The 25652-nt window shown below is 40.9% G+C and overlaps 2 protein-coding genes across 2 annotated transcripts; one reads left to right on the top strand and one right to left on the bottom strand.

Moving 5' to 3' along the window:
* Positions 1 to 1640: 1640 nt before the first annotated feature.
* Positions 1641 to 5842, top strand: oprd1b (opioid receptor, delta 1b). Its single transcript, XM_085473090.1, has 3 exons — positions 1641 to 2223; positions 3521 to 3876; positions 4054 to 5842. The coding sequence occupies exons 1-3, from the start codon at positions 2012 to 2014 to the stop codon at positions 4581 to 4583; spliced, it is 1098 nt and encodes a 365-aa protein (XP_085329216.1). The 5' UTR covers positions 1641 to 2011; the 3' UTR covers positions 4584 to 5842.
* A 12533-nt stretch (positions 5843 to 18375) lies between these two features.
* On the bottom strand, positions 18376 to 24887 carry rcc1 (regulator of chromosome condensation 1). Its single transcript, XM_085473089.1, has 10 exons — positions 24806 to 24887; positions 23501 to 23597; positions 22994 to 23181; positions 22702 to 22881; positions 22234 to 22330; positions 22011 to 22133; positions 21731 to 21871; positions 21507 to 21626; positions 21265 to 21417; positions 18376 to 19163 (listed from the first exon to the last, which is right to left on the bottom strand). The coding sequence occupies exons 2-10, from the start codon at positions 23577 to 23579 to the stop codon at positions 18988 to 18990; spliced, it is 1257 nt and encodes a 418-aa protein (XP_085329215.1). The 5' UTR covers positions 23580 to 23597; positions 24806 to 24887; the 3' UTR covers positions 18376 to 18987.
* Between the last annotated feature and the right edge of the window lie 765 nt (positions 24888 to 25652).

Here is a 25652-nt window from a genome sequence, read left to right as displayed (position 1 = left end):
GGAAAAGAACAGCAAGTTAGAAAATGATGGAAAAGTAAAGGATCACTAAAAGTCAGAATCAACAGACATTTGACTGAACATCAGAAATGTTAACCTGGCTGCTCTCAAGGAACAGTCCTCCTCACTAGACTTCATAGCACTCAAACACTGAACAACTGGCAGATCAGTCCAGTACAAAACACAAGCTTGTGAAATCTAAAAATGCTCTTTTCTTAGGGAGACACAAATAGTCTATTTCAAAGACACTGCAAAGGTGTTACCTGCTATGGCTTACCAGAGATTATGGCTCTTCCATTAACTGGAGGTGATGGTTTGATCATTGCCTGTCTGTATGGCAGAGTTTCCATGGGCAAGATACTGAAAACCTAACATGTTCTCCAGCATGTCCATTAGTAGGACAAATGCTGTATGTATAGCACAAACACACTGTGTGAATGTTCCTAGTAAGTAAGCACTAAATAAATGCAGTCCATTTACCATTTAAATGCTGCCCGTTCACTGCTTTGTGCTGCGCTGATGGCCGTTCCTTAAAGGTCAGTCTGCAGAGTGCATCGATTATTGCAATTTTAATACAGCCACAGGAGAATCTGTATCTGTGCATGTTCAAAAAACCCCCCACATGTTAGAGAAAGACTCAAATGCATGACACACTCAATTTCAGGAGCCATAAAGCATTACATGCTGCAGCCTGTTTGTAAGGGTTTTTGATGTCCAGGTTAATGGAAAGGCAGCTACAGATAAATGAATGCTTTCATTAAAATTGGAAAAAGATGTCTGCTTGGCACTCTCAGAAAAAGAGTAATGAAGGACCTATGATCTGCTGCCAGCTGTACATGTTAGGCTGTAAAGCTTCAGTAAATCTAATGTTAGTAAACAAATTAAATGTTCTAATAAGTAAAAACACAACAGTGATACAGTGATATCCAGGGACAAGAAAAGCTTCATCACATTTATATTACTAAAAAATGGCCCCCACTTATTAAATATTCACCCAGAGTAAATACACAGTTCTCAAATGGAGGCGCATATGTATTTGTAGGCTTGTGTCAGTGTGTTTGCTCATATAGCTGTGATCAGTACTGTGAGGGTCATAAGCCGGTAATTTGGGACATTAGGGTTTTACAACTTAGACTCTTTAAACATTTGCATCCCATCGCTAAACAGTTATTGACTGATCTGCCATAACTAGGATGGATGACAGGAACAGCAGGAAAACCACAGGTTTACAGAGCGTGTTTGGCGAGATCTATTTAGGCAAAATTACTAAATTAGGGTGCAAAGGTCACTGATAGGATTCATGAGTGAAATGATAAACTGGTTTAACCATTAAAAAACAGTTAACATAATTGAGTTGTTAATAAAGCTGGTGATCTGGTGTCGTTTTTAACATCGGCTGACTTCCTCGTTTTACCCTAATACATCATTAATGTGTAAAGTTCTTAAAGTGTTTCACTTGTCAGCGTGTTTTTTCTTTCAAAAATATCAAAATCAATAAAAAGTTATCAAAGTATCACTTAAGATCTGCAGACTTCCATGGGGTTTTCACAACGACCTCCCAAAGGCGGTTCCAAATCACATGACTTCATTTGTAATTCCCTAACATCCACGCACTTGCTGCTATGCAGTAATGCTATCAAAAGCAAGCTAAATGTTTCCCTGGTGCTGTCAGGTGGTAACGTGATGGTGACCGCCCGGTGAGAAGAGTCAGGCTGTAGAACATGTTATGGCATCTTGGTTATGACTGGCAATCGTCTGATGATGAAGCATTTTTAATTCACGCGTTCTGAAAAAAAGTCTCTTTAGGCAAGGTAAGAACTTGTCAGGGAAACGGTCTGCTTGTTCTTTGTGCGCCAGTGCGCAGAGACGCACGCGCCTCTCACACGCGGGCGGGCGAGACGCAGAGGCACAGCTCTCACATCCTCCGAGCGCCCGATGACTTAATTTGTCGCACAGTTTTCGTGCGCTCGTACTTCTCGAATTATTGCGCTCTGTTCGCACCTGGATCCCCGCAATGGAGTTTTCCACTCTTCTCCCGGACTATTTCTACTCGGTCTCAGTAACTCCTTTCAATGTTACGCGCTCTGAGGATCTGCTTTCCATTCCTGGCAACGAGACCAACAAGGACAGAAGACTTGTCATCCACGTTTGCATCACGGCTCTCTACTCTCTCGTCTGCGTGGTGGGACTGGTGGGAAATGTGCTTGTAATGTACGGGGTGGTCAGGTAAGAAGGACACGCTATTCAGATAACGATAACCCAAAGGGAATGTGTTGAAAGGAAGACAAAATAATTTACTTGCTCGACACGTTTTAAAAGGTGAAAAGCGACACACTCATGCACATATGACAGAAACCCCAATATGGATAGGATAAATATGTTTTCATGTGATCAGGGTTTATTTTAAATGACCATAAAGTACTCTGTATGTTACGTATTAAAATATAGCAGAACAATTTCACATATTTCTATTCGAGGGAAATCCATTTTCACTCTCGTACTTTATTTGTGATGGTCCCCTTTGTAACTGCCCACAGTGCCAGTTGCGCCTGAGAGCCGCTCTCCATCACATCCACCCACCCACCCACCCACCCACACACACACACACACACACACACACACACACACACACACACACACACACCTCCCACATGTAAGAAGAGGATGGAGCGTAATCTACAGTTTAGCCCTGAAATTATTTAATTGCACCAATTATTCCTGTAAGAGAGTGGGGTTGTAAATTGAGATGATAAACCAAAGCTCAACCTTAAAAAGCGATACTGTGTCGATATGATGTATTCTCGATTTTGGGGATTTCTTTTTTAATTTTTGAAAAAGAAATGAAGAAAACTTTAAATATATCACTCACACTCCCAGGCAAAGCAGTTACGCACATGATGAGATCAGTGCTGTAATACATAGATGTCTTAATACCTGGGAATAAGATGTGTCTCCCACAATCCTTTCAGAGTCTGATATTTTACAGCAAAACACTTCAGAAACATAATTTAATCAAATGTGACCCACAGAGTGTCATGTTGTGGGCTGATGTGGAGCAATCCATATTAAAAGAGCCAGGCAAATGTTAAGCTGGCACTCAGAAAAAAAACACACACACACACAAAATAATTTTAATCTAAAATCAAGTAGGAGTTTGGAGGGCTTTGAGCTATAATCAATTCATTACATGGAAATGTGTTTTAATGGAGGCTCCAGAGAAGCTGACGAGCTGCTGTGCATTTAGTGTAGCGCTCTAATGACATTATGCACCTAAAAAAATCTTATTTATTTAGAGGAAATAGCAGATTATTGGTTTTATGGTTAAATTAATTAAATAAAACTTTGTAACTTTTAAAATTTTAATGGAAGTCGTGAGTCAGCCACACGAGACATCCTCTTTGTGTTATAGCAACAGCCAGACCTTGGGAAGAAATCCAGTCTCCTCCAGCTGACAATTGTTCCCATCCGCTGTGTGTCACAATCTGTTTAAAGTGTGCTCTGCACTTTTCTTCCCACCAAACAGGTACACGAAGATGAAGACAGCCACAAACATTTACATCTTCAACTTGGCTCTGGCCGACGCTCTCGCCACCAGCACCCTTCCTTTCCAGAGCGCCAAGTACCTGATGAGCACGTGGCCGTTTGGGGAGCTCCTGTGTAAAGTGGTGATAGCCATTGACTACTACAACATGTTCACCAGCATCTTCACGCTCACCATGATGAGCGTGGATCGCTACATCGCTGTGTGTCATCCGGTCAAGGCCCTGGACTTCCGCACGCCCGCCAAAGCCAAGCTTATCAACGTCGCCATCTGGATCCTCTCCTCTGCTATCGGAGTCCCCGTGATGATCATGGCTGTTACCAAGGTGACAGAAGAAGGTGAGGGAATTTTCATTGCTGCTGTTAAAAAAAAAAGAGGCGCTGGAAAATACTATTGCTCTGTGAAAACATACTGGCTGTTTAAAAGGAAAAATAAAACAGACTTTTGAGTTGTGTTATTAATTTCAGTTAGCCTCTCCTTCTTTTATTAAACTTGCAATTGTTTTACCTCCTCAGGAGTCACTTTGTGCTCTCTTGGATTTCCTGAACCGGAAAGGTACTGGGACACGGTGACAAAAATCTGTGTATTCATTTTTGCCTTCGTGGTGCCCGTCCTGGTCATCACCGTTTGCTATGGGCTGATGATCCTGCGTCTTAAGAGTGTCCGTCTGCTTTCTGGCTCCAAAGAGAAGGACAAGAACCTGCGGCGGATCACCCGGATGGTCCTGGTTGTCGTGGCGGTTTTCATAATCTGCTGGACTCCCATTCACATCTTCGTCATTGTCAAGACCGCTGTGAAAATTGACCGCAAGAATCTCCTGACCATGGCCTGCTGGCATATTTGCATAGCTCTGGGCTACACCAACAGCAGTCTGAACCCTGTGCTGTATGCCTTGATGGATGAGAACTTCAAAAGGTGCTTCAGGGATTTCTGCCTGCCCTATCGCTCCCGCCCGGAGCAGAGCAGCTTCTCCAGAGTCCGCAACAGCACGCGGGAGCCCGCGTCCGTTTGTGCCCCTGCGCCGACAGCGAAGCCGCCCGCCTGACTAGGTATGGATCAGCTGGGTGGGAGAGCAGTGCATGATGACCTCCAGACTGAAGTCACGCAGTTCTCCACCACAGGAGTCTGAATTTAAACATGCAGGCTTCTGAGCTGCTGTTTAAATGAATGATTGATTGTTTTTGAAACTTTTATGTGTCACAAGGTTTTGGGGTGGGGGGTTCTTTCAGGACAATCACAAACATCCCCGTGTGTCCCTGTGTATGATAATATGTATTTAAAAATGCATATAAATTACTGCAGTGTGTAAAAAAATACACACCAATAATGCACCTATCTCAACAGTACATGCGCACTGGGAAGCCAACAAGCTGACTTTTAGCTTTAACTGTGTTTGTGGGATTTCACATATTAGGTAAACAATGGGAGTCATTGCACCATATGTGCTCAGTCCATAAATTAGCAGGATATCAAGAAGGACGTTGATCCTAAGCATACAGACATTGCCAGCAAGGTGTATTTTTATGGCCAAGCGGTGGCGATTGTGTGATTGGCCGAGTCAGTCAGCTGACCACAATCAAAAAGATCATATGTTTTCCTTACTGAAAACCAGACTGACTGATGATGCCAGTCGTTGCTGGCAGAGGAAACACTGCTGTCTCCTCACATGTGTGGAGCACAGACTTTCACTGATTTACAGACAAATATCAGACCCGGGGACTTTATTGATTGCCGCTTGTTATTCATCTAACACTAAAATTGTGGGATCGTTTCATAAAAGGGCTACCAATCTGTTAATCTCACACACAAAGGTTGATTTGATAAAGCTCTTTCAAAGCTGGTGACCGTTTTAGCCAATGTGCACTCTGCCACTTTAGCTGGCCATGTCATCAGAGTGAGGTAGAGGTTCCTTTTTGTTTGGCATTTTTGTTGGAAGTCTAAAAAGTGTCTCAACAACTGTTCAGAATGTGCACTAGTTTTCTAACATCTTATTTTTTCATTTACAAATGTTTATTCTTGCAATTTAACAATTAGAAATTGCATGTTTATTCTCTTTCGTTAGCTCTGTTAGCTAGTAAAACCTCCACTATCTTATTGCTGTTGAGCTGAGTGATAATTCTCCGTGGGCTGGTCACTAAAAGCAGATTCTTTCATGTCAACACGTTTAAAAACTCACTAATATCATGAATGTAAGGTTGAGGCTTTATTTGCTTTCTGTCGGTGATATTTGAACTAGTAGATGTTTCACATAAGGAAAGATACCGGTTAAAGAGATATCAAAAAACATGAAAATACTGCCTTCGTGAATAACTGTTTGGCTGACTCTATGTTTCCGCTCCTGTAGTAGTTAGGCAATAACCAAAAAGCTGTTCAGCTGGCAGATGGGTGACAAGCTGAAGGGGACAATGGAAATGCAGTGGAAATGCTGTTTCAAGTCAGCGATAGATCACTAAATAGCCTCAAATTGACCTGGAGGAAAATCTGAATTAGATCAAATGCATTAGTGGGCAGGAAGAATCTTCTTAAACATATTAAACCTAATGGACAATTTTCCAGTGATGATTGCTGGACATTTACACAAGAGAGAGAATTCAAATTGATGCCTCTCGTTTTGATAGTGCAGCAATGTAGTGTTGCTTTGGCAGTATTGTGTATATACACGAGTACGAACTGTGTCAGATCTGTACATAATATCACGGTGTAATGATATTTTTCAGTATTTTGATTGTGATTTATTTTATTTCAGTGTGCTGTTTAGCTGTCGTACCATCGAGTCAAATCTGATATAACTATATACACATAGTTAAAATGTGAGGAGAAGTATTCCAGATCTTGAAAGGAAATAGGTCTCTGTCTCCTGTCTGGACAATCTCTAACTGGGTTTTTTTATAGGCACAGTAAAAATGTCCTGCAGTGTGGATGATAGTATTTTCAGCTGAATGAAAGTAAGTAATGCCTTTTTCAACTTGTGTTTCTGTGTTTTTGCAGACAGATGTTTGACTGTCTGTGCTTGATCTTTAAAATCTGTTTATATTCTGCAGTATCTAAAGTACTTTAATGTGCATATGTAATAACTGCTTTTGTTTTTGAAAAACAAAAAAAAGCCCCACTGTCATACAGACTAGTATAAGTTGTATCTTGGACTTTTATTTTGAAATATTGTTGATTATCATCACTGTTTCAATAAAACATCCACCTGTATGTGATCATTATTACAGATCCTGTTAAAAATTACTGACACTGTGGAAGTTTCACATGTGATCTCTTGGTTGGATTGAGTGTAATGAGCAGGCAATGCAGATGGGACATAGTGTCATCTGGTTGCCTGAGCGTAGGGCGTTGGGGTAGGCACAACACATTTAAAGTCCATCTTTAAATTAAGCACAATTTGAAATAAGTGTGGAGTAATCCTGTGATCTTTGTATGAATGGAAGGCTGAGGCTGGTAATCCCCTATACAGCACTGTGCAAAAGTCTCGAGACACCACTCACTTCTTTATATTTTGCTAGGAAAATGGGAAATTTATTGGGAAAATTGTATGGGATATGTATTGAAACACACGTGAACATTTGCGGTTATTTGTTCTGTTCTGTGAAAATTAATAGCCAGCTCTTGTTCCCACTGATGCAAATTACGATTTCATGCAGTGAAGTCATAACAACAACTGGTTAAAACTGGTTTGTTGTCTGGATTTTGATATTTATCTACCTTTTTATATTTATTTAGGTTAACAGTCTAATCATATTCTGATTATTAAAAATAATCTGCTTTTCTTGTCACATAATAAAAAGGCATACAATTCTGTATTCGCACAAGTTATACACTTCAAATGTAAATGAAGCTGTAATAGACTGATTACAAATCATTTAGCTGCACCTGATTATATAATGACTGTCGCTTTTGTATGTCTGTATATCTCCTCCTAGACAAGTGGACCAATTTTGATGAAACTTTGCTCAAAGACTACTAACTTCTGCATTTTATAGAAATTCCACAATCAAATTTATTTGTACATTTGACAGCTCAATCCTGCACCAAATGAAACTGAACGCCAGAATTCACTCATGCTCTGGAATATCAGATAAGAACAGTGTGTCAGTTCAAACACATTTCTGAAAGACTTTGTTCATGTGGGATATTTATTTGATAGCTATATCAACAAGCCTTTCCACAGCCTACCTTTCAGCTGGTTTGAATGCTGTCCTTTTGCAGGGGCAGCATATGAAGCGTGGTTTGTTCACAGTGGTAACGCCTGGTGTGCAGTGGGAAATGGACTGGTTCTTATATAGTTTTTATTCTGCACTATACTGACGCATTCACCAACTTATACAAGCACTTTTATATAGTTTATATGGTTTTAGTTTCATGTACTTTTAAAAACTAAACATTTCACTTACAGGCTACCACGGCTAACGCTGCAATGCATTCTGGGTAGCTAGTTCAAATGGGTTGCACTCAGAATCCTGAATTGAAGAATTCAGAAGAAACTTCTACCATCAGTTTTGCTCAACTTCAAAGCCACAGCACTGATGACAGATCCACAATGTGTGAATTCATGTCCAGTGCTCTTACATTCAGTCAGCTGGCTACAGCGGCCGTCTACACCTTCAAATTACATTCTGGTTTCTACAAGTCCTGCTTACAAACCAGAGTTTATGTTCCTAACTTGTATTTCTTTTCAGAGACCTTTGCATTCTTAAGCTCTTAACCGCTGCTCCATCTCAAAGCAGCCTTTCCATTACGTCCCATGACGTAATGCGTCATTCGGTTATGTCGCAGAGACTTTCATTTCAATGGAAATGCTAGATGCTTGGTCAGCACACCAAGAAATATTTCTGGAAGAGAAAAGAGGTAATGAAACACACATGGGTACTGAAGACACCAGTTCAGTATTCAGTATCTACAGGCACTTTGATCAAACACAGTAAAACAATCACAGACAAATGCATAGAAGATTTACCCAAACACCACCTACAGCCACACACAGAATCCAAAGTGGAAGACACACTGGCATTTTTAAGCCTGCTCGAGTGGATGCTGTGTTTGGATTCTGTAAAAAGAATCACACCTGTTGAAGGTCTGGGACATCGTTTTATTACGATGAAACATCTTCCCAAGGACCCTGCAGTAGATTGCTATGTGGAGTCATCCCACATGAGCATGAAAGTGTGCCCACTCCTCAGTCCAGAAAATGAAATCGAAAACTTTGTTACCTCAAGTGAAATCATAAAAAACAGAAAACAAAGCAGTCTAGACTGTCATCCACTTCTGACAACCGTGCGATTGCAGCTGAAATCCAAAGAAACCGACAAAATAGAGCAGCTGCACGCAACAGGATCAGCCCGCATTTAGAAGGCTTGCATAGCATGCAGAAGATGACATGTCTTGGGGTAAAAAGGTCAAACCAGTCTCTGCAGATAAATCAGATCAGCAGAGGCTGGGTGTCAAACCTGGGATAACCCCCCCAAAAATCTGGTAGAATCCAATGATTCTAGCATGGAAAGTACAAGTACCTGTACAAGTACAGACAGGGGAGAAGGAACAGTCAACAGAGATCCTGCTAAACGTTGGATTTCATTACGGAAAGGGGTCAAAACCTTTTTCTTAAGGCTAGTTGGCTTTTCTTCAAAAATTGAAGAAACTTAAATTCTTTACCATCAACCCTCCCCAACCGGTCATGGCAGATGGCCTGGTTCTGTCACAGGTTTCTTCCTGTTAAAAGGGAGTTTTTTCCTGTCCACTGTTGCCAAAGTGCTTGCTCACAGGGGATCATCAGATTGTTGGGGTTTCTTTCTTATATTGTGGGGTCTTTACTCTACAGTATAAAACGCCTTGAAGCAACTGTTTTTTGTTAATTTTTTAAAATGTAAAAAATAAAATGTAATCAAGTCTTACTTTCAAGGTGTTTTTTGTTTTGTCACTGGTGTCACTGTCTCTGGGTCTGCCACTTTTTGATAAGTGTTAGCCTGATCTCCTTCAAACTTGAATTGATCAGGACCCTAGTAGCTCCAGAGTTGAATTTGAGGTGACTGGAAATACAGTATACGAAGCAAATACTGAGTTTGAAAGTCGAAATTTGACAAGATTTATTCTTCAACACACCCTGAACGTCATTTCTTTAAGCAGTCTTCAGGAATAGTTCTCCAGGCTTCTTGAAGGACACTCAGAGCTCTTCTTGGGATGTTTGCTGCCTTTTGCTCTGATCTCTGTTAAGGGCGTCTTACACTGCTTCACTAATACTGAGGTCGAGGCTTCGGGGAGGCACATCCATGATTTGATGGTGGTCCATTGTCTATCCAGGTATATTTTTTTACTGCAGTGAGTTTGGGATCACTGTCATGCTGAAAATGTAAGCGTCTAGATGATATTGCAGGATGTATCAAGTCCAGATCTGATTAAACTTTTCTGCGTTCATAATTCCATCAATCTTGACAAAATCTGTCTCTCTGTCTCGTTTCAATTTGGCAGAGTTTTTTTGGGGAAAAAAATACTATTTTATAGCTGTCGAACTGTGTTTTATTCTGCATTTTTAAATAGATTTAACTAAAGAAATGGGAACAAATGATCTGTTTTTGTGACATGTGGCTAGTAACACAGAGGCTAATGATGCTATTTAGAATTTGTTCTGTTATCTCTGTCATGTGTAGACACAACGCTGGTTCATCCCTTGCCTTTCTATGTTTCAGTGATTCATAGGTCAGTGTTAAATCTTGTTAAGTAAACAAACAAAAACAAAAATCACTCTTCTGCAAATAAGTGAAAGACGAACTATTGTTCAGGAGCGCTTAAAAAAAAGAAGCAAAACATAAAGAAACAAGTGTTGGTTCAAGACTTTTGCACAATACTGTATTATGCTATTGTTAACAAATCCCATGAGAAGACCTAAATCAACATGCTAGTTTAACTCCCCACAACTTAATGTCTTCTGCTGCGCCTCTTTGGCTCTATAGCAAATCAAAATTAAAGAAATAACGTGTCCTTGTGATTGATAATGTGCTAATGTTGTGCTGGCTCTAGCGATGTGTTTTTAATTATATTTTATTTTTTAATTTTATTTACTCGACTAACTGGTACTCATCTTGAAGAATACAAGGACAGGACGAATTGCGCCGCAGTGCATTCAAAACAATTAAGACTCTCGCTGAGCAACTGCCTGAGAAGAAAACACTACAGACACATTTAACACTTAAGTGACACATGCTTGCAGCGAACGTCAGCTAGGCTTCGGGAAGATGAGGCGAACACAACAACATCTTGGCCATATATATTTAGGGCCCGAGCACCGAGAGTGCGAAGGCCCTATTGTATCTGCTCCGTTTCTTATTATTATTATTATTAGGGCCCGAGCACCGAGAGTGCGAAGGCCCTATTGTATCTGCTCCGTTTCTTCTTATTATTATTATTATTATTATTATTATTATTATTATTCAGGCGAAACAAGGGCCTTTTTGAGGGCCTAAACATGCTCAAAAACTCATGAAATTTTGCACACATATCAGGTCTGGTGAAAAATTTTGTATTTTAATGGTTTTACATATGAGCACTGGGAAATGGCTCTAGAGCGCCACCTATGCCTTGTTAAATGCAGCCCTACGACCACATCGTTTGAGCTACATGTATGAAATTTGGCACACATGTGTATCATTCCAAGACGAACAAAAAAGTCTAGGGGCCCATTGACGCAAACCCAACAGGAAGTCCGCCATTTGGAAGAGAAGGTGACATTTTGGCTCTAATTTTGCCATTTCCATGCCTCGAACTTTTGCGAACTCCTCCTTGGGGTTTCATTTCATAACCTTCATATTTGGTCAGTGTCAACTACACCCTTGTGCCATGTTAAATTGCGGAGCTTTTGAGTTTTCACAATACTATGAGGCCGTGGCGCCATGGCGAATTTCGATGACTCGCCATGAAAATCTTATTGCCTCTCATTTTGTCATACATTTTCTGACCTTGACCAAAGTGAACACATATGATAAGGCTCCACCCCTGAACATATTTCAACTGCCATATTTGACACCAGGGACAGCGCCACCTAGTGGGAACAGGAAATGTCATGTTTTACACTTTGGGGTACAGTATAGTGATGGGTGACATCTGCAGCCTCAAATTTCTCCAGGAAAGCCTTAAGGAGTTGGTCTTGGGTTACAGTGAAAACTGTGACTTTTCGCCAAAGGGTGTGACCTCAGCGGCATGGCGAACTTTGATGTCACGCCATGAAGAAACAAATTAGTGTAACTCAATGAAATCCAGTCTGAACAGTACCAGACTTTACAGTCATGATGTCAGACCCACCCTGAACAGATTGATGTGCCCATTGTCGGGAATACGGACAGCGCCACCTAGTGGGAACAGGAAATGTCATGGCTTTAATTTTGTTGTACTGATTTTCACAGGTTCATCGTGGCCACCTCAAAAGCGGTGAATATCACCATCAGTCCCTTGTGATGCTTCAGTGCAAAAATTGTGACTTTAAACTGAACGCCGCACCCTGGTGGCAACGCGGTTCACCATGAAAGATGAAGTGGCTTTTGAGGGGCTTGGAAAGTTTAAAAAGTCTTGAAATTTGGCGCACACCTCCAATGTGGATAAGGCTTTGTTGTTATGTGATCATTTTCATTGAATATCCCAAAATGGCTCCACAGCGCCCCCTACAAAATTTCAAAATCACAGCCCCTGCTCTGTGTTTTATGTATGAGTCTGAAACCTGGTAAGCTTATAGGAGATATCAAGATGTACAAAAAAGTCTCTTGGAGCAATATCCCAAATCCAACAGGAAGTCAGCCATTTTAAAATGAATGTGCAATTTTGGCAACATTTTCCCCTCTTTTCAGGCATCGTTCTTTGACGAACTCCTCCAAGGGATTTCATCATATTGCACTATTCTTCAGTGTGTGGAATCTAAAGACCTTTGTGTTGTTAAATTGCGAAGCTTTTTACGTTCAGGGAAACGGGGTAGTTATGGCGGCACGTAGACTCTCAATCACTCGCCAAAACGCAGTAATCTGCTGTTGCTCAAAAACACAATGTCCAATCTCACCCAAAGGTCGCAGGCATAATGAGACTCGAGTTCGGAAATGTTTGTTATGCCATTTGTACATAATGGTTAGAGCGCCACCTAGTGGAACGACTAACTAATCATGAATGAATGAGTTGAAATGTTAGCTGGTGGTTAAATGCATGAATTCCATCAATGTGACATCAGATCGGACGTGCTGGTTTTAGGTGTTGGGCATGGCTCGACGCGCCGGGGGTGCGAGGGCCCTCATAACGCTGCTTGCAGCTTTAATTATTATTATTATTATTATTATTATTATTATTATTATTATTCAGGCGAAACAAGGGCCTTTTTGAGGGCCTAAACATGCTCAAAAACTCATGAAATTTTGCACACATGCCAGGTCTGGTGAAAAATTTTGTATTTTAATGGTTTTACATATGAGCACTGGGAAATGGCTCTAGAGCGCCACCTATGCCTTGTTAAATGCAGCCCTACGACCACATCGTTTGAGCTACATGTATGAAATTTGGCACACATATGTATCATGCCAAGACGAACAAAAAAGTCTGTGGGCCCATTGACGCAAACCCAACAGGAAGTCCGCCATTTGGAAGAGAAGGTGACATTTTGGCTCTAATTTTGCCATTTCCATGCCTCGAACTTTTGCGAACTCCTCCTTGGGGTTTGATTTCATAACCTTCATATTTGGTCAGTGTCAACTACACCCTTGTGCCATGTTAAATTGCGGAGCTTTTGAGTTTTCACAATACTATGAGGCCGTGGCGCCATGGCGAATTTCGATGACTCGCCATGAAAATCTTATTGCCTCTCATTTTGTCATACATTTTCTGACCTTGACCAAAGTGAACACATATGATAAGGCTCCACCCCTGAACATATTTCAACTGCCATATTTGACACCAGGTACAGCGCCACCTAGTGGGAACAGGAAATGTCATATTTTACACTTTGGGGTACAGTATTGTGATGGGTGACATCTGCAGCCTCAAATTTCTCCAGGAAAGCCTTAAGGAGTTGGTCTTGGGTTACAGTGAAAACTGTGACTTTTCACGAAAGGGTGTGACCCCAGCAGCATGGCGAACTTTGATGTCACGCCATGAAGAAACAAATTAGTATAACTCAATGAAATCCAGTCTGATCAGTACCAGACTTTACAGGCATGATGTCACACCCGCCCTGAACAGATTGATGTGCCCATTGTCGGAAATACGGACAGCGCCACCTAGTGGCAACAGGAAATGTCATGGCTTTAACTTTGTTGTACTGATTTTCACAGGTTGATCGTGGCCACCTCAAAAGCGGTGAATATCAACATCAGTCCCTCGTGATGCTTCAGTGCAAAAATTGTGACTTTAAACTGAACGGCGCACCCTGGTGGTAACGCGGTTCACCATGAAAGATGAAGTGGCTTTTGAGGGGCTTGGAAAGTTTATAGAGGCTTGAAATTTGGCACACACCTCCAAATGGATGAACGCTTTGTTGGCATGTGATCATTTTCATTGAATAGCGCGAAATGGCTCCACAGCGCCCCCTACAAAATTTCAAAACATCAGCCCCTGCTCTGTGTTTCATCTATGAGTCTGACACTTGGTAAGCTTGTGTAAGATATAAAGATGTACAAAAAAGTCTCTTGGAGCAATATCCCAAATCCAACAGGAAGTCAGCCATTTTAAAATTAATGTGTAATTTTGGCAACATTTTCCCCCCTTTTCAGGCCTCATACTTTGACGAACTCCTCCAAGGGATTTCATCATATTGAACCATTCTTCAGTGTGTAGAATCTAAAGACCTTTGTGATGTTAAATTGCGAAGCTTTTTCCGTACAGGGAAACGGGGTGGTCATGGCGGCACGTAGAGTTTCAATCACTCGCAAAAAGCAGTAATCTGCTGTCACTAAAAAACACAATGTCCAATCTCTCCCAAAGGTCGCAGGTGTGATGAGACTCGAGCTTGGAAATGTTTGTTATGCTATTTGTCAATAATGGTTAGAGCGCCGCCTAGTGGCATGACTATAATCCTGGTTGAATAAGATGAAATGTTAGCTGGTGATTAAAAGCATGAAATCCATCAATGTGACATCACATCGGACGTGCCGGTTTGAGGTGTTGGCAGTGGCTCGACGTGCCGGGGGTGCGAGGGCCCTCATAACGCTGCTTGCAGCTTTAATTATTTATTGTGGCTGATGGATTGTGTGTTCAAATGTTCATTTTTTTAAAGACTGATAAGATTCTCTGCCCAGAATGACTGATGATGTCTTAGAAAACAGAAACCTATAGATGGCATCAGGCTCTCTGCTGAAAGTTGAAATATGTCACTCAAACGCCTGGAGTGAGAAATGTTCAGTCTTGATGTCTCAGACGGTCCTGTGTATTACATCACAGTGCTAACAAAGAGAGACCAGACACATCTGTGATTGGGGGAGTGAAGGAGAGCAGAGCTTGCTGAAGATTTCTTTGAAACCTCACTAGAAGCGTGCTCCTTCTGACAGTCACATGGCTCTGCCTGCACGTTCGCTATTTAAAAGACAAAGCATTAAAAAAATATAAAGAATTTAGTTAAAAACATTTGTCTGGCTTCTGACGTGACTGCATGCTCACCCCTCAAGCACCCAGATTTACAGCACTGCCACAACTGTGACATTTGCTTAATTTTTTCATTGTTTCACATTTTCTATAAAACAAGTACAGTCAAACACTGAGATGCTGTGGTCTAGCTGCAGAGTGACACACGCTTAATGAAGTGCTTTGGTGTTTTAACCCTCGCTCACGGCGGCTCATATGCTCAACAGAATGGAGAACAGAGAAAATCTCACTGAAGCATTCACAACAGCGCTGCATTGTGTGTGTCCCTGCTCATATCGCTTTGCTGGGAGCAAAAGCTCAGATTTGTTGTTTGGCTTAATAAAAGACAATCATCTTGTTTGGGAAACTGGGATAAATACACAACTTGAGCTCTATTATATCGCGATGATGCAGTCATGTAAATCTTTCAGTATAAAAAACATAACAGACATCTCTGCATGGCTGACAGCGTGTTTTCACTTTACAATCTCATCTAGGCTGACAATGCAGAACTGGGCAGAATATGAGCCATCTCTCTCTCTCTTTCTTTTTTTTAAAGAAACTGTTAAATGTCTCGGTTTAAACATCAGATCGTTTTTGTGTGGTATAGTGAATAAAATCTGGATTTATGGGATTTCCAAATCAATGCATTATGTTTTTATTTACATTTTACACAGTGGTTTGTATATAAGTCATTGAGTCAGGGACCTATCCTACATAGGAGGCCTGGCTGGATGGTGTAGGTACTAGAATGAAGAGGATACAGTCGTGAAACTTTACAAGCAACCAGTTCAGGTCAGAATAACAGTTTAAAGATGTGGTTTGAGCCTTAATTACTCAATTCCGTCACGAGACTGTCTCAGTTTCCCTCTTCCCTGCTGTCAGTTAGCTGCTGTCCATGAAGGTGACTTAAACCCAGTGCTAAACACAGTCCATAAGACAGATACATCACATCTTGTTGAAGTGATGCGTTGCATACAATTGTGCTTTGCTAGTGTTTAATGTGTTGTGTTATCCTATCGGGACAAGACGTCTTTTAAAAAAAGCATTATTTTCAAAAGATGTTGCGTTCTTTTAAGCCTCTGCACGGCTCTTGATTCACTGCTGTGGGCCTCAGGAGATCCCCTCATACCAGCGGATGAGCAGTTCAACCTATCAAGGCAGTCACTAATAACTCCTAGCATGGATCACAGAGGACGGAAGACCAGCAGCTTAACAGCAAGAGAGTCATTTATTCACTAATAAGATCTGATTTCGGTTCGCCAGCGCACATGCTCTCAGGCATGTTTTCTCCAAGTGAGACTCTCCTCCTATTAAAGCCTGACACCAAACAACATCCTAACATGAACCATGTGCCTGCTTAAAGACAATATCTGCACCTACTGAATGTAGTCTCTTTCCACTTGCTAAATGCAAGTCATTAAGCAGTGCATCTTTAAAGTGCTTTAAGTTGAATAAAAACACACATCAGTGTGAAGTGTGCCGTTTGGTCGATATCAGTGTTTCTGAGGCTGCTCCTTCTCCTCTCTACATTTAACCTGCCTAAACACACATTCAGATGCATATTATCCAAACTGTGTTAATTCTATATGAGGCAGAAATTCGATATAAAGACGGATTGATTTGGACAACTGCTTCCTGCTGCACGCATTTAACAGATTCTTACCAGCAAATGAAAGAAACTCGGAGAAAAGCCTCTCCAAAGAATTCAAGTCATCAGCCCACTTTGGATTTTCATGATTAGGTCACACTTGAGAAATAGCACTCAAGACTTTATGAAATAGCATGTTAATTAAAAAAAGCAGCAGGGTAACTCAAGAGCTGCTACATCCCAGATTGATGCAGAGCTACATGATGCTAAATTTGTGATGTTTTCATCTTTTTTTTTTTCACGTGATGCTGCTCATGAAGAGTCAGAGGTGTGTAGTCTAAAGCCCTGCAGAGAGTGGTACCCAAATATGAGCTTATGAGAGACGTATGTAGATCTCCGAGTGACTGTGCACGTGTGCAGGTGTGTGAGAGTAGCTGTTCTCCTCTTTTATTTGTGAAATGAAGAGGATCAGAGCCAAAAGTGAAAGGAACTAATGGCAGGATGTCACTGCCGACTTCCTGTATGAATGTGAGTCTTTGTGCTGAGAAGCTTTTGGACTATAATAAGATGAATGCTTCAGTATGTGGAAAGCTGATAAAAGCATCAATCCTTGACATCTCCTGGCAACCTTTCCAAACTCTGCAGATTCAATCTCTAACATTTAGCCCACTGATGCCCTGAAGGTGCATCAAAGGAACACTATATTTATTACAGAATCAAGGATCTTTATGTGATCTACACTGGAGGTTCTTTAACAAGTAAAATAAATAAATAATTCATGGTTATTTAATTAGAAATAACATTACACACAGAATGAATGTTTCAGGTCTTACATTGGATTAACGAAATAAGGAAACATTAGTGATATTGATGCAGAACTGCAATGCTTTGTTCACCCACAGGGACTTTATTAGCTACACGTGTCCAACGTCTCCTTAATGCAAATATCTAATCAGCCAATTACTTGGCAGCAACAAGGGGAAGATGACCTCAAGTTGAAACCAAACATTAGAATGAGGGAGAAAAGTGATTTAAGTGACTTCCCGCACAAATATAAGCTTTACAGAGAATGGTCTGAAAAACAAAAAAATCTATCCTATGAGCGGCAGTTCTCGGGGAAAAAATACCTTGATGAAGTCAGAGGAGAAAGGCCAGACTGCTACAAGGTGATAGAAAGGCAACAGTAACTCGTAGCGACATGAAAACATAGATCCATCCTGCCTTGTATCATCAATTCAGGCTGCTGGTGGTGTTGTAATGGTGTGGGGAACATTTTATATCGCGTATCCATCTGCTGAAGACTGCTTGAGTTCACTGTACTTGAATGGCCTCCACAGTCACCAGATCTCAATCCAGTAAAGCAACATTGGGATGCATTGGAAACGCAGATTCTCATCATGAATGTACAATTTATAAATCTGCAGTAACTGTGTGATGCTGTCATGTCAACATGGACTAAAATCTCTTAGCAATGTTTCCAGCATTGTGTTGCACGAGTATTCAACAATAAACAGCTCAGTGAGTGGGCCTCTATTTGCCTTTTCTGTAGCACAAACACACACACGCACACAGACAAATGTTCTTTTTACAGTTAAAGAAAAGCAGCAAGGGTTTACTATCAAAAAGCTGTAACCAGGATCTTATTAATACACAGTAAATGAAATGAAGTAAATGTGTCTTGTATTTTCCTTAAAAAAGAAATCAGCTTTATTTTTCAGACAGGAAATGCAACAAAATACAGGATACAGTATGATGTGTTACCAAATGTCCAAACAGTTACAACAAATTTGTGTGCACTGGGTAGAACGAACAGTAGTCGCACATGTTAAACTCACCAGGCGTACAGGTCCTGTCTGACAAAGATCTAATCTACTTATTGCTTTAATGAAAACATTAAAAAGACTATTTTATGTCCTTAAACATCCTGCACTGCCATTTCCTTTATGTACATGCACAGTCATAAACATCACATATAACATCTTAGAGTCATACAAATGACCAGATGAAAAGACTTTAAAGGACTGTCAAAAACTAGCTTTAAAAAAAATAGTCTTTCATTTGTCATGATCTACCAAAAACATCACAACATTCCCCAATGCCAAGGGCACAGGAGCTTCCATAAAAGAGGACAAACCTCACCTCTCCCCTCTATCACGCACGTCTCACACTCCCTCGGCTCAGCATAGGAAGTCACATTCATCAACACCCTTCCCCTGATTTAGGCACCCTGGCCCCACCTTGAAGCGCCCCCTTCACTCTCTGTCAGTGCAGGACATCAGCTCTCCTGCTTGTCTTTGACCAAAAGGACGGTGTGCTGCCCTCCACTGGAGGCCATCAGTACTTCACGGTTCTCCAGCTGTTTGCCTGTCATCTTCACAGGACTCCACTCATCATCTTCCTCTCCAGTGCCAAGCTGCAGGTTGGTGCCCATGCCCCAGGCATACACAGATCCTGGAGTAGGAAAAAGTGACAGTAAGGAGAGCGAGCAACCTTTTATTCTCTAAGGGTGTCGACTGTGTGAAAACCCAGGAGTGAAAGTTTAGTACTTGTTGCACTGTGAGTGATGGCTCTGATAAGAATCCTGCTTCACAATTTTGTGTCAGACAGTCAGTCACACATTTACTGAAGACTTTTTTCCATATCTAAAAACTTTCTAACCATTAAAGAATAAGTTTGAACACATTATTGAATGTTTTTTCATTATTTTATATAGATACAAACTGAAGACATCAAATATATGAGGCAAGATATATAGAATTATTTTGCAAAGAAAAAATTGATAAATTATTCTAAATATGTTTTATATTTCAGATTCCTCAAAGTAGCCACTTTTTGCTTTGTTAACAGTGTTGTAAACTCTTGGCCTTCTCTTAATGAGCTTCATGATGTAGTCACCTGAAATGGTTTTTACTTCACAGTTGTGCCTTGTCAGGGTTCATTTCTGAAATTTCTTGCTTTCTTAACAGAGTTGGGACCATCAGTTGTGTTGTGCAGAAGTCAGGTTGGTACACAGCTGACAGCCCTATTTGGCAACTGTTAGAATTCATGTTATGGCAAGAACCAATCAGCTAAATAAAGAGAAACGACAGTCCATCATTACTTTAAGAACTAAAGGTCAGTCAGTCCAGAAAACTGCAAAAACTCTAAATGTGTCCCCAAAGTCCAGTCGCAAAAACCATCAAGAACTATAACAAAACTGGTTCATACAAGGTCCGCCCCAGGAAAGGAAGACCAAGAGTCACCTCTGCTGCTGAGGATAAATTCATCCGAGTCACCAGCCTCAGAAACCGCAAGTTAACAGCACTTCAGATTAGAGCCCAGATAAATGCCACACAGAGTTCCAGTAGCAGACACATCTCTACATCAACTGTTCAGAGGAGACGAATCAGGCCTTTGTGGTCAAATAGCTGCTAAGAAACCACGACTAAGCAAAAAACATCAAGAAACACAAGGAATGGACATTAGACCAGTGGAAATCTGTGCTTTGGGTCTGATGAGTCCAAATTGAGATCTTTGCTTCCACCCGCTGTGTCTTTGTGTGATGTAGAAAAGGTGAACGGATGGTGTCTACATGTAGGGTTCCCAACGATGGTGTGATGGTTTGGGGGTGCTTTGCTGGTGACACTGTTTGGAATTTATTCAAAACTGAACCAGCATGGCTACCACAGCACCCTGCAGCCACATGCCATCCCATCCAGTTTGCGATTAGTTGGACCCAAATTATTCTTCAACAGGACAATGACCGAAAACACACCTCCAGGCTGTGTAAGGGTTATTTGACCAAGAAGGAGAGTGATGGAGTGCTGCATCAGATGGCCTGGCCTCCACAGTCACCTGACCTAAACCCAACCAAGATGGTTTGGGATGAGATGGATGGCAGGGTGAAGGCAAAAGTGCCAACAAGCGCTCAGCATCTCTATGAACTCCTTCAATACTGTTGAAGGAGACTGTTCAAGGTGACTACCTCATGAAGCTCATAGAGAGAACGCCAAGAGTGTCCAAAGCAGTAATCAAAGCAAAGGGTGGCTATTTTAAAGAATCTCAAATATAAAACATGTTGAGTTACTTCACACTTTTTTGTTTCCTACATAATTCCATGTGTGTTCATTCATAGTTTTCATGCCTTCAGTGAGAATCTTCAATATAAATAGTCATGAAAATAAAGAAAAACCATTAAATAAGAAGGTGTGTGCAGATGTGACTGGTAGTGTAAGTTACAACTGGTAGTTAACGTACAGTAATAGCTTCAAGTATCCCTACAAAACAAGGTTAACTGTGATCTCCTGCTAATAAACCTCACATTACTTTCTCTTCATGCCTAAAGTTGGATTAAACTTGCTGCCATCTCACTGTCACCAGCAGCAATGTCTAAACAAACAGGAAATGAGGGGTCATGTGTTTGTAAGATAAATTTAAAGCTAGGACGATTTAGGGCAAAGCATAGTGTCTCATTGCACTTCAATGCTTCAGAAGAAAATAATAACAAAAAAAAAGGGGCTGCAAACAGACTCAGTTGTTTTACTCTTCCCATCCTGATTGCCTTGGTTCTCACCTTCTCTGGTAACTGCATAGCTGACAGACGCCCCGCACGACACTCCTTTAGCCAGCTCTATCCCCATCACAGGTGTGGGCTCGCTCTTCTCTTCAGCCCCTTCTCCCAGACCAAGACGACCATACTCTGCTCTTCCCAGGCTATATACCTGCCCTGAAAGACAAGAGTCCAACACTCCAGCTGACTTGAGTGCTAACAGATGATGCGTAACATCTGCCTGCAATTACACACAGCCAGCTTACCTTCAGCATCAAGGCAAAGTGTGTGATGCTGTCCTCCAGAGAAGTCTACCCAGGCAGTGGTCGAGTTCTTGAAACATGTAAGCTTTACAGGGACAAAACACATCTTGGTGCTTTTGGTGCCTAAAAAGATTCATTTGAAATGATACAGTCACTGTCGCAGTCACAAATAGTACATGGCAGTAGAGTTTACAAAGGATAACGCAGGAGTGACGAGTCACACTGACCCAGCTGGTGATAGTTTGAGAGGCCAAATCCATACACATGGCCCTCTTTTGACACAGCAAAGGTGACGTACGCTCCACAGAAGGCGTCAACGAAGTGAACTTTCCCTTTCACTTTTACCATCTGTGGAACCAGCAGCCGCTCTGAGATCACAAAAATAAACAGGAGTGATGTATAGAACATTAAAGACAGTATAAAAAAGAAACATTTATGTAATCAGATATTAACATAAATCTACAGTTTTTGATCCACCAAAAAACAGAAAAGGTGTGTGCTACGTACCAAGGCCTTTCCTGCCTCCTCTGTTTGAAAAGTGTTCAGGCACTCTTCCCAGCTGCCCCTGCTCAGCTGAGCCAGACGTGTATAGATTTCCTTCCAGCGTCACCATTACCACGTGATCATTACCTAGTAAAGAAATCAGTTACACAAATATCCCAGTTAGAAACTCATTTATAGTGCACACATAGTAACATAAAGCACTAAACAAAAACCTTTTCTTTTTTACCTGAAACTATTTTAACAACGTGTTCTGTTAAAGGGACTTTAACTGGTAGAGCACACGTTTTCATCGGCTCCAGAAGACCAATAACTCCATTATTATCCTAAGAAAACAGGGTAATATGCAGACAACATGTTAGACAGTCAAAACATTAAATAAATTTCAAAGTCTTTTCCCTACATTGTGTAGAATTACAAGAAGATTATGATTTTATTCATTAAAATTAAATGCTTTCTGATTCCACTGCATACATACTACAATATACTAAAATAGTTTTTATACATTCATTTTACAGCGTTAATAAATGTTTAGGAACAACATTTAGGGTTTGGATAATAATATAGTGCTGAAGGAAAAATGATTTGAAACCTTTGAACAAAAACAATTACATAGAAAGTAATGGAAGGGTGATAAAAATAGTTGCTGAGACAGCACACAGGACCAGACTCCCTAACTAGCAGGGATAGCACTAACCCTGAAAGAGCCCCAGATGTACACCGATCCATCCTCTGTGAGTGCGGCTGTGTGGCTGTCCCCTGCCGATACCTGGACCACCTTCTCATTCAGCGTCACCTTTCCCGGGATCATCTCAGACCCCTCCTCTGATGTGTCCCGACCAAGAGCCCCTTCGTCATTACAGCCAAACGTGTAAATCTAAACAAAGAAAACAGTTTACATGAGAAACTAAGAAGCTCTTTGTTAAACGCTACAAACAGGTTGCCATTACATTTTTTTGAAGTGAGAAATAAGACAGATGTTTGCTTACATTTCCAGTTTCGCCGAGGCACACGGTGTGCATGCCTCCAGCTGTCACCTGAACAATTTTCTCTGGCAGGGACAGAAGTGCTGGCTTCTTCCTTTCAATGACATCTTCCCCTAAACCCAACTGTCCAACATCACCTTGGCCCAAAACAAGAACCTGCCCCGCCTCTTTGAAATGACTCCTGTGTGAAACTGAAACACATATACAACCAGTTTCATAGTGAGCACTGAATTTTATTGGTTTGATGGAAAACACATGGAAAATGATGAAATTAGTAAAAAGTTAGTAAAAACACTGACAATGCAGTGTGATACACTTGGGAGTCAAAAGCCTTCCTCTCACATATGTCCATAATACTTGCTTAACAGAAATATCTTACTTCAGCAAACTCAAATACAAGTGGTGTACATGTTTAAATGCAATGCCACTTTTTAGCTGGACTATCAGTTGTTCAAACTGAATCTGGTTACACCTTTATAAACTCCTGTTTTGAAAAGGGAAGTGACTTACCTTTCACCTTTTTGGAGTCTTTATCATCTTCCACAATAGCAGCAGACTTTCTCTTGGTGGTTGTCTTTTTGGCAGGCATGATAGCAACACTTTTGGACTTTAAGAAAATATAAGGTTGTGTGTAAATTGGGTAAGTTTCTTAACTAAATGGATAATGTGAGTTAAACAGTACAACAAAGTAATTTAAAGTACGCTAGAATTCTTACACCACACAAAATAAAAGAAACAAAAAGGCTAAACAGATAGTTATTAGATACCACAAATGTCTCAAATTTACAAGGCAAGGCAGATAATTAAGTACATGAACAGCCGACATTTAACCTAAAAGTCATTTGCATGTCTACCCTGGGGATGAGTAAAGTATACATCCATCTCTCTATATTACTTACCGATACTCATAATGAGTATTTTAATTGCAGACAGAAAAGCAACGTGGACCACAATAACAAAACACTAGTGTAACCTGGAGAAAACCAGGCTACACTAGTATGATCTCTCTAAATACAAAAGCGTTTATAGACCACAATCACCCTCAAACCAGAGTCCAGACCACAGTGGTCCTGACTCTTAGACAGCACTACAGACTAGCCAGCAGACCAACATAATACACAAAAAGCCTTTTGTTGTTGTTCTAAGACTGCCCAGCAGTTCTTAGGGTTCAACAGCTGTCGGAGCCTAACTTCAATGGTTCTTTCACCCCACAAACAGCTGCGCTTCAGTCACCTCTGCTTCTCATGCTGATAAGAGACCACTGCCCACAAAAATAAGGACACGTGGTACAGTTTGAAATGAGAGTCAGTTTTAGCTTTTGGTCCCCACTATAGATCGTACGACAGACGCTGGGATTTCATAAGGAAGTGCTTGGATAGTGCTATCATCTCCTTTACAGCGCTGGACAGTTTAAATTAAGCTGCGTGATCTAACGCTGGCAGTGCCCATGTGTCCCTTGCTAACATTCAGTTAACTTGGCTGCTGAACGAGTTGTATGTGGTTTAAAACATTGACTGTAAATGATCGTGTCACAACGAGCAACGAACACAGCGAGAAAGCAAGATAGTAAATATAAGTTGTTACAGCTTAACCAAAGTTAGTTGGCCGGCATTGAAAGTAAAGCTTTTCAGCCAAATGCCGGCTAACTGTTTGCTAGCCAATGCTAGCTGGCTAGCTAGGGTGTTAGCGTGACATTGAATGAATGAAACCGAGAAACATAATTTAACAATGTAACTGCGTGCGATTCAGTGGTGCAGTATTTCTCGATACTTGTTTAATCCATCTGTAAAGTGTAGGAGGTGATAATTAACTGACCTGTGAAATGTTGAAGAGTGCCGTTTGAAGTGAACGTGCACAGCCTGGTTCCCGGTCTCGAGACGTGCTACGTTACGTTCTGTGGAACCTTTGGAACGCCCGCCTCATTAAAGAGACAGTAACACTCAGAGCCACAGGAAGATGGACACAGACAGATGTTTACATGTATATATGTCTATCTATCTATGATAAAGTGCATCCGGCGAAGCCATGTATCTGCGTAAATTAAGTAATACTTGGTGCTGGAGGAAGTACTCCTATCATCTTTCTCAGAACTGGGACAGGTAGCTCTGGTGAATGAATCGGGCTACAGATCAGTTATAAATGTAAAAGTACTAACGTCTGGTGGAACACTCAGTTTTTATTATAACCAAAGATATGAGAGTATTTTCTACTCCTACTTCTTCTTATTTTGGCTGTTTCCTTTAGGGGTCGCCACAGCAGATCATCTGGCTCCATCTCACCCTCAGTACCTCAAGTACTTCAAAAAGTGCAGAATTTAGGTAAAGGTACACGTCAATAGCTGTAATAGGGCAGTGTATTATTGTTAACAAACAAAAACACCCAACAACAACAATGTAAAAGTAGTGGTATTTTCATCTAAAGTTGAATGCGTAATATAAAACCTTTACCTTATATAGTTAATATTTCTGTTATCTTGTACAGCTCAATAATTAAGCAAGCTGTATGTAATGTAAAGAAAATGCTGACCAGCTGATATTAACACAGAGACTGTTGGGAATCTTTTGATTTTCACCTTAATCCATCTTGTATCACTTTTATGTCTAATTGATATTAAGAGATAAAAATTTATCAGTAACCTACAAACCTTTTTTTTTAGGTTGTC

Source organism: Copadichromis virginalis, linkage group LG11 (assembly GCF_057382275.1).
Source record: "Copadichromis virginalis isolate Kocher_CV1m ecotype Utaka linkage group LG11, C_Virginalis_male_GT1.1, whole genome shotgun sequence".
NCBI lineage: Eukaryota > Metazoa > Chordata > Actinopteri > Cichliformes > Cichlidae > Copadichromis > Copadichromis virginalis.
This window is presented reverse-complemented; position numbering and strand designations above follow the sequence as displayed.